Raw genomic sequence first — 10,061 nt, forward strand, 5'->3', positions numbered from 1 at the left:
TACCACAGCCCAGAATGATCTACTGCTCTTGTTGGCTGCTGGTCATAGTTTCCACAGCCTCTTGGAACTGCTAGGTATCCTGCAGTGAGAGAATTTTTCTCTCTAGATTGTAAGCTTCATGAGGGCAGGGACCATGGCCGTTTCTGTGTATCTCCTCACAGTACCTCAAGCAATGCTCTGTCTGGAATTCAGAACCAATAAATGCCTGTGGATTGAAACAGAAACTCATCGATACCATCAACAGTGGCACATATAAAAAGATATGCATGTTGCTAATTGATACTGTTGTGGTTTTTTGGTGTTTTCTTGAATCCCATCAAGGAAGGAATAACTTGAAGGAGAGGATTTGCCCCTAGAAAGAATTTCAGGCTTTTCCCAGGCTTCGTAAGGTAGCTCGCTTACTGATCAGAAGGTGGGGAGGGATCACCACCCTCATGAGTCTGTCCGAAGACACACCCCACGTCACGGCACAACATTCAAGATCCCAGTACATCCAAAAAACGTCACTGAGCCCTCTGTGTGTGTACCAACAAATCGGGTTATTATACTTTGCAGGAATGCTTTTGATGTGTCCATATTAACCTTTTTTCTTTCTATTGTAGTTAGGGGGAGGGGAGAGTGATCTTGACATCTTGTTCAGATGACAGAAATGAACTGGCCGATTTGAACGTGTGATTTATGCTTTATCAGCAAAAACTAGAACATGGCCAGTAGAAATCATTAAATTTGGTAGTAATACATATTGGTGCTTGGGAAGAGACTGGGATGATCAATAGTATCGTGTGGCTTAAAGAGGCTCTTGGTATCTGGGGCACACACAAGCAGAACCCAAGAAACAGCACCCCACTGAATGGCTCCCTGTAAACACAACTGATGCAGGTCCCTTTCCTAAACATTGGAACAAGCTGTTCACCCACTGGCCGAGCTTCCTGCCAGGAAGTGGCGAAGTTGTTTCTCTCAATTTATTCCCTCCTGAATACCCAGTGTAGTGTCTGGAGGCAAGTGTTAAAAGCAAGAACAAATCAAAGTATGTGACTTCATAGATTCTTGGTATTTATTTGAGGTCCTTAAAAGTTATTGTCTGACTTTAACCTTGAACTGTGGTCTCTTTGTAAGATCCCCCCCCCATCAATAATTTAAAAATATCCTGCACGTCCTTAGTAGTAGCAGATGATTCTTAAGACAACTGAACAAGGTCTTGAGGATCTCATTAAAGAATAGCACCAGGGCCAACTTTCCGGCTATTCAGACTGTGGGCCCTGGGCCAGCACATCCAGCAGCACCTAGAACTCCCTGGAAATTCTGACTCCTGTTGCCAGACCAAATGAATCATAATCTGCATTTTAATAGGTCCCACGTGTGCATGAGTGGATAAAGACGATGTGGTATACATTTACAACGGGATATTATTCAGCCATGAGAAAGGAGCAAATCCTGCCATTTGTGACAACAAGGATGGACCTTGAGGACATTATGCTAAGTGAAATAAGACAAATACTCCATGATCTCTCTTATGTGTGGAATCTTAGAAAAAGAAAAAAAAATCCAACCCCGAAACAGAATAGAATGGCGGTTACCAGGGGGTGGGGAGAATGGGGAGATGATGACAGAAGCTTTCAGTTACAAGATGAATGACTTCTGGGTATCTTAACAGCACGGTGACTGTAGTTAATAACACTGTAGTGTATACTTGAAATTTGCTAAGAAAGTGGGTCTTAATGGTTCTCATCCCCAGGGAAAAATAATGAGACTATGGAGGTAGAAGGGGGGGGGGGGGAGAAAAAACTGGTCTCAAGTAGTTTATAGGCACCAAAATCCTTCTCAAATTTCAGCGTGCACAAATGCATTTGAAGATGATCATGGTGGGGGGGGCGCCTGGGTGGCTCAGTCGGCGAAGCGTCAGACCCCTGGTTTCGGCTCAGGTCGTGATCTCAGGGTCGTGGGATCGAGCCCGTGCCGGGCTCTGTGCTCAGTGTGGAGTCTGCTTGTCCCGCCCCTGCTCCTCCCCCCGTTCTCTCTCTCCTAAATAAATAAAACCTTTAAAAAGCGAGAGAGATGGTCATCCGTTATCTGCTAGGATTGTGACAACCATCCTGTCCGAGAACCAGGCACCCTGTTTTCATCCGGGATCCTGAGGCTCCAAGGGGTGAGGCGAGGGACCCCGGGCTCAGCCCCCGTACCTGGCAACGCCCCCTGCTGTTTCTGTTGTGCGGAGCAGGAGAGAGAGGGCTTGGTCTCAGCAGAAGGGAGCCCGAGGGGAAGAACGCACTTGCAGCCCACATACCACCTCCCTCTTGCACGCAAGGCACCAATCACAAGTACTTGTGCGCGGAGCTGTGGGGTCCGCACCGGACCGGCCTGATGTACTCCAGATGCGCAAGGTGCCGGTTACTCCTGGTTTACTGTGAGAGCAGCATAAACGGTGGATCCAGCCTGCACACGTGCTCACAGGTTGGTGATCCCCGGGTATCGTGTGTATCGCAAAGCAGAGGGGCTACTTGGCGACCCAAGCTTTTTATTCATTTTTAAAATTGCCTTGCTTTTTCCAGATAAAGAGATGAAAATGATTACTGGTTGAGAATTGCACAGTTAGCTGATAAAATCATAAAGCCTAGGTATTTTATCATTGAGGGTGCAAGCCCAGAATAATGCGTCACAGAAAGTGCCTTGCTGGCAAACAGGAGAATGAAAACAGCTAAGTTGGCTGGTGCCACAGTGACCGAGCCTCCAGGGAAGGACCTCCAGATACTTATTTCTCCAACTCAGAGAAGTTCTCCTGAATGGCCGAACTGGAATGGACATCCAGGGGCTCCAGAGGCCTGGCCAGTTTTCAGCAGACCCTGAGATACAGTGGGCCTTTCGGGCTCCCCCCAGATCACTCTGCCCTCATTGGTTCCCCCCACCTCCTTCCCTCCAAGGACAGTTGAAGACCGTCTCCACATCGAGCTGGGCAGACTGCCTAAGGACTGGGACTTTCCAGTGATAGCAACAGTTCACAGTGACATCTACATGAGACCCTTCATTTACTAGCCAACCTACAAATGGGGAAGCTTCTGGGAGGTGATGGTTTAACAGGTAAGAGCACAATCTTTAGTGACAGACCAGGGTTCATGTTCCCCTGGGTGCTGACTGTGACCTTGAGCAAGTTACTTATTCTCCCTAAACTTCAGTCTTCTTGTCTGTAAAATACGATCGTTGGGACATTGGGGGGAGCACATACAACAGGGTTAATACAGTTCCTGTCATTTAGCAGGTGCTCAAGAAATGCTAAATACTGTTCTTTCTCCATGAAAAGTTATTGACTATCAATGCCTAACCCCTAACTTCCAGTTACGATGGTTATCAGTGAGAGTACCTTACATTTTTTTCTCTTTGTAGTTGTATCTCTAACTTTTAATCCTCAGGACAACCCTGTGAAGCAGGTGGTCTCATTCTCCTTCAACTAGTAGGACAACTGAGGTCCGCAGGGTCTGAGCCCCCGGGCTCCTACCCACACAACTCAGACCCTTTGGCCCTGAGACCTGGTTCCTTGTCCATCACCCACCCTGTCACTGTGTGCGGCAAACACTCCCCAGAGCCTCCGAATCCCATCCTTTCCTCAAAGGGGGCACTTCCTACACTCTGCCCATGCTCTTCCCCCCTACAGTCTATACCTTGACCATGTAACCCATTCTCCCCACTAAGCCAACTCCAAAACGAGCCACAGTAGGAGTGAGGTACTTCAGAAAGTAAACTGACTCTAGCTTGAAAGAAAATAAATGCACCAGATAAAACAGCTGTTTTGGGAGGCCATCACAGAATTTTATATATAATGAACAATATTATAACTTATAATACAACCAAGATTTAGGTGACAATAGCAGACCAGGTATCTTGCAAGTGTTACATGGTTAAAAATCTTTATACTTTACAACCATAGGTTAGAGAGAGGGATGCAATTTATTGGACACATCTCACATTTTTTCCTATGAACCATTAAATATTTAAGCACCATAAAATTCAAGCATTTCACATGGATGTGGCAGCCAGCCTTGGCGGTTTAAAATGCATTATGCAGAGTCTCTGGCAGATAATAACAGTGACAATTGCAGAGTACTGATTTTTAATGTCAATTGTTTTGTCCCCTGCAGAACTTCCTGATAATGTCCCTGTAGGAAATTGTGATTTTGTGTGTGCATGGGGGGGGGGGGGGGGGCAGGTTACAGTAACTTTGAGAATTGAAATAAAATAACATTCCCAAAGACACGAAGAATTGCCAGGTATAATAATTCTAATCAGTAATTTATATGCCCTGTAAGAATCATAATATAATTCTACTACAGAGAAAAACCCAAGAAATGTTTTTTCATATTAAATTGTTTTAAATAGAAGATGTGACCAGAATAAATGCGCAATGATTGTTACGTGCTAGACGTATAATCTAACTTAATTTTCGATGTAAGAGTAGGTGTTATGTCCCATTTTATAAATGAGGAAAATGGGGTTCAGAGAGCAGGTGTAACTCACCCCGGGTGACACAGCGGGGAAGTGACAGAGCCAACTTCAAACCAACTCCAAAGTCCACATTTTCCCACTATTCCTGCAGTCGTACAAAATAAAAGTAAAAATTATCAAATTCGTTTGGCGAGCTGATCGAAACAAATCTAATGCAATTTCCTGGAATGCACAGAATGGTTTGCTTTATTATAATCTACAAGAGGCTCAAAATAAAATCTGATACAATCCAGTTTTAGTGGACCATTCCGTTGACTCTTTTGCTAAGCACAGAAAACACGTATACAGGCTTCGTCGATGTGGTCTTGTACTAGGAAGCTCTCACGTGATGAGGGAGGGAGTACAGGTTAGGGCATGAGTTTAGTCTTGTCACATTTCAGTGAAGAGCCTTCTCTCAGCCAAATCTCAAGGATCTTATCCTTTCTGAAATTTCAGTTTTGGAAAAGTAAGCTGTATTTCAGGAGGGGGTAAGGGTTACCGCTTATCAGTTGGCTTTCTGTCAGTAACTGTTAAGAGGAGATGGTGGGTGTGCAGATCTGTGGGTGCATTCACATATTTTGAAGTAAGAAATGGTTTATACTTGTTACCGTTTTGTCCACGAGAGCCCTACATGCACCTAACGCCTAATGGTACTTATTGAACTGTCACTGAAAGCAGAATTATCAGTAATGCACTCAGCTCTGTGTAGGCACTGGGTGTACAGTTGAGTGAAGCTTGGCCCTGCCCTCCAGGGGCCTGCACTGGACCAGAGAGCATGGAGGAAGTGTGAGCAGACCTTACCGGGGCGAAGAGGGGGCATGGGAGAGTGGCCAGGCCCATCTGTTGCCCTGGGAGCAGTGGAAGGGAGTCCGAGTCTCCCTGGGGAAATTCACACCCACCTCTCCCCTCCAGCTCATTCCCTCTGTCAAGAAGCTGTTGCATTCCAGGGGACTTCCCTGAGCGGGGACGTCACTGGGAGAAAGAGCAGGAGCCGGGTCACAGAGCTGGGAACAGGCCTCTGGGGTGTGTGCACAGGAGAGCTGCGGGCAGCCTGTCACCCCACCGGAAGTCACTTGGACCTCACAGGCACAGGAGACATTGAACGATTTTTTAAGCCCAAGAAAAACAAGAACAAGTTTGCATCTTGGAGGAACGACTGGGATTTGAAAAGTGGAGGTGTCAGTTGGGAGCTGTTTACCATCAAAAGTATGGGGGAAAGACAAAGGCTGCATTAAGGCACTGAGACCAGAGGGGAAGGTGGCAATCCACAGGAAGTGGTCTCTGAGTTTCAGTCTGGGAAATATGAGAGGACAAGGAATGAGCCACCCACCACCGGCAGCACAGAGACCTGGGTACCTGGACACCTGTATGGATGGGGCTCCACTCACTGAGAACAAGAACCCAGGAGGAAACATCCCGTCCTCCCCCGCGTGACCCAGAGCAGTGCCCACTGGACAGTGTATATGCTTTCTTTTTTTTTTTTTTTTTAAGATTTTATTTATTTATTTGACAGAGAGACACAGCGAGAGAAGGAACACAAGCAGGGGGAGTGGGAGAGGGAGAAGCAGGCTCCCCGCAGAGCAGGGAGCCCGATGCGGGACTCGATCCCAGGACCCTGGGATCATGACCTGAGCTGAAGGCAGTCGCTTAACCAACTGAGCCACCCAGGCGCCCCAGTGTATATGCTTTCTAACCAAGGGGCTTCCTGGGAAGGAAATTTTGATAAGGATCATCACCAGTCATGGATTAGCCACCACTAAGCTTTGTTCATCCTTCACAGAGAAAGGACATTTCAAAGTACCAGGTGAAGAAAGCAGAGTCTTCTAATCTGAGGAGTTATCTGTTCCACAGTTTTGCCCTTTAGACCAGTTACAATAATTTTCCAAAATTGGAAGGCAACAATTGTGCAGCATTTAGAGAGGGGTTCTTGCAATATCAGTATTTTGGACAGTCTCAAACACAATCCCAGGCTCGCCGTGAGTAAATTGTCCACTTAATTCAGCCTGTGTTTTAAGATGTATCTGGCAAGCTTACTAAGATAATATTCTAATGTGCATAAAATACTTCAGCAAGCAAGGTACGTCTCTAACGTTCTATTTCTCACCCTTATCTCTTCCCAGAAAATGTTCTCAGACCAAATTCATGAATGAACAAGATGAAATTTTAGAAGGCTTGACATCTGGTAACACATAACAAAACTTGGGAAACAGAAAAGTGTAATAATTATAAACGAGGTTGAAATTGGCTTAATTTCAGGTGCTCAAAAATACGTAACATGCCATAGCACGATTAAAAACAATCAATAAATGGGTCAAATGAACTAGGAAATACTCTGTTTTCATCTTAAAATGTACATTTTTTTTCTTTTTACTGGAAAGTATTAAAATAAATTGCCATCCCGGGAGTAGCCCATAACAAGGCTCATTTGAAATATGTTCTACATATAAGAGCTCATTGCTAATCAATGTTTGGCAAGTAAAACATCTTATAAACAAAATTTTATTATGTTTTTCTTCTCTCAATTATTTTTAAGCGCATTGAAACTAAGCACAAAAATGAGTGTCACTTGCTCATGAGAAATTTCTTTAGTTTTTTTCTAAAATGACGTGTTTTTAAATAAGGAAGGCAGGTTTCCTCCAATTTATTTCCAACAAGGTTTCTGACTTTTAGGATTAGACCACTGAATCCCTATCAGAATAGGAAAGTATCTTTTGCTATTCAGAAAACTACTCATTCTAAATTGACATATCTTCTAAACTTTTATAGAAAATATTAATACCAAATGTCAAACTGCTGCCTTGGTAGGATACTGACAAAAAATAGAGGAATTTTTTAAAATTGGAAAAACAAGATGCTTCTGTAAAAACCAGTAACAGGCACATAAAATTCAAATTGTAGGTTGTTTTATTTTTTATTTTTTTCTAAAATAGCACCATATCTTCCTGGCGGGGTGACCATGACTTAAATGAATCTTCTTACCTAAGTTTAATTAAGCCGGCCCTTAATTTTCTCCCAAGTGCATAATGATAGATCTGTCACTTCCCGGTATGAAATGCCATTATGTTTTGGAGGAAAAGCGTCCGTGGCAGGCTTCGTTCGAGGCAGCTCTGCAGGCGCTCCTGGGGAGGGGAGCAGGATGCTTTGTGTGAGCTGCTGCGTCTGAGTGAGCCCCATGTGGCTTCAGTCCCATTAGCGCGTGCACACCGAAGACTAGCTGGACCCCGACTGGGCAAATGCCGTCTGTTTGGAAGTTCACTGCAATGGGGAGTCCATTTTTGTGAATCACTGCCTTAATATTCATTAATAGCTCTAAGGCTCTTAATCCCTTATTGAATATAATTTTTTCCATAAATGCTACTTTTCAAAAAGGGTTGCCAAAGTAGGCATTTCCATTCTCTGAAAAATGCAGAAGAGAACACGTTTTATGTTCCTCTGTGATGTATTTATGCTAATGTAGCATCTCCGGAATCCAGCCACTGGGGTCCTTCCTGGCATAATGATTCATTCTGCTTTGAAATGAACTGTTAACACTGGCTGTGTGGGTTTTTTCTTTCTTTCTTCCTTCCTTTCTTCTTCTTCTTCTTCTTTTTTCTTTTTTTTTTTTTTACATCTTCTTGGGTCACAGTTTCACAATTATTTAAAGTGCATGGGGAAACAGATTACAGAAGAAATCATTTTGAGATGTTGGAAATCTCTACTTTCTAGTTTCATTTGTCGGCCTATTTTTTTTTTTTTCCCTATAAAAATCCATCCGGAAGCCCACTGTATTACAGAGTAATTGACTTCAATTGTTTGAGATGCTATTAACCAATGAGTGAAGTTCTCAGTAATGTAATTTGTAATCTGGCCTTTATCATCTCTTTGCCTTCCTGTGAATTAGCATCATTTTAAATAAAGCTGGCTCTTCCATCATCCTCAAAAACATAAGGATATCTGGGTTTCATCAAGATTGGTAGGTCCAAACAAATCCATACGAGGAGCATTTGCTTAATCTGCCCCAAACAGAGGAAGGGATGAGAGGTCAGTGGGAAAAACCACATACACGGAAGGGGCAGCTGAACCCGGAGTCTGAAATGAGCACCATTAATCTCTTAGCGCAGCCTGGGCCCCCCGGGGGCCCCGAGGAAGTTTCTCCTGGCCACATGTTGGCCAGCTGTGGGTTCTCTAGCTGTGCTTCATGCACACCTGGCACCTGCTGATCCTCTGGCGCTGGGCCTGGCTCTCTTTTAAGGTGTCTGGCGAGGGCGCGGAGGAAAACTGCAAGTCAGGTCTCACTGTCGTCAGCCAGAAGCTATACTCGTTTGCAAAAAAGTGGCAAGTTCCCTGCCTGCCTTGGCATTCGAGGAACGGTGCGGCTCGGAAATCTTCCAGACAGCTGCCAGGGGACATGAGGGCCTGCCCTCCTCCCTGGTCCCCGGCCCCTGTGTGCTGCCAGGACAAGACAGAGTTAGGGCTCAGACACGGGCAGACGACCCCAGGCCCAGTCCGTGCCACGTGGAGGGCTCCCAGGAATAGCTGACTAGGATCCCCCGAGGAAAGGAGTGGGGGACACAAAATGAAACCACTTTCTCTGGGGGGACTGAGACAAATCCAAAGTCTACACCCTCGCAGAATCATAAAAACCAACCAACCAACCAACCCGGATGGGCAGTAAGAAGGAACGGCCCCGCATCTGGACAGGCTAGGGTTTGGGGTGGGCTTACGACCCCACGTCCTAGTGCCGTCTGCCCCTCCGCAGAGCTCCCGGAGTCCCCGGGGGGCACGGGGGGCCTGCAGGGCTCACCATCAGGAACGAGTACCCGATCCACAGGCTCCTCCAGGTCCGCGGGCACGGGGGGATGGACTGGTCCTGGCTGTGCAGAGCCACCACGGGCGCCGGGGCCTCGCACACGGCACAGCGGCTGATGTAGGGGCGGATCTCCTCCTCCGACAGCGGCGTCCCGGGCAGCGGCGCGGCGCTCGCCAGCCAGTAGGACCGGTCGTTCCTCTGGCCGTAGTGGCACACTTGGTGGATGTTGCAGTAGGCGAAGGGCAGCGTGCTAAACATGGGGAGGCAAGACCCTGCCAGCCCTTGGGAGGGAACACGAGGCAAGGTGGTGGGCGAGGCGCCAGGCCGGCGGTGCGCAGGGACCTTGCCCGCGCGCGCCCTCCGCAGCCACGCGTCCCGCCGCCCAGATGCACCTGCCAAAGCCCGCTTCTGTGGCAGGCGGGGAGCGCAGGGTACGCGCCGACCGTTCTGCCATCTCCCTGGCCCCGGGGCCAGCCCTCATCCACTCATCCACTCCTCATTCCCTCGGGAACCGAACCGAGCAATGGGCCAGCCGCTGGAGGGGTGCGGTTAGTCCAGCTCTGTCTCCGCAAAGCTCACGCCCTGGCTCGGCTGGGGAGACGGCGGGGCACTGGGGCCAGCCCTAGGATTGAGAAGGCAGGCGCACGGGGACTTCGGAGAGGATACCCGGAAGAATGAATCTATGCTAGGGCCTGAAATACGACCGGGATTTGGCCAGGTTTGAAGATGGTGACTCTTCAGAGGAGGAGACAGAGCAGGAGGGAGGGCCAGAGGTGAGGGAGTGTGGAGCTCAAATAAA

General features: G+C 47.0%; 2 protein-coding genes across 2 annotated transcripts in view; one reads left to right on the top strand and one right to left on the bottom strand.

Moving 5' to 3' along the window:
* Positions 1-10,061, top strand: part of RHBDD1 (rhomboid domain containing 1) — a 160,573-nt gene that overhangs the window by 120,927 nt on the left and 29,585 nt on the right. The gene's annotated exons all lie outside the window — the stretch shown is intronic.
* Positions 7,156-10,061, bottom strand: part of COL4A4 (collagen type IV alpha 4 chain) — a 122,272-nt gene continuing 119,366 nt past the window's right edge. The window contains exons 48-49 of the mRNA XM_054505988.2: positions 9,257-9,543; positions 7,156-8,901 (exon numbers count right to left, since the gene is read on the bottom strand). Coding sequence (XP_054361963.2) covers positions 8,638-8,901; positions 9,257-9,543 — 551 coding nt within the window. The 3' untranslated portion in view covers positions 7,156-8,637. The remainder of the gene's footprint in view (positions 8,902-9,256; positions 9,544-10,061) is intronic.

The sequence above is a fragment of the Mirounga angustirostris genome, unplaced genomic scaffold (genome assembly GCF_029215605.1).
Source record: "Mirounga angustirostris isolate CCGP_5_RB_7025 unplaced genomic scaffold, mMirAng1.0.hap1 SCAF_3, whole genome shotgun sequence".
Lineage (NCBI taxonomy): Eukaryota > Metazoa > Chordata > Mammalia > Carnivora > Phocidae > Mirounga > Mirounga angustirostris.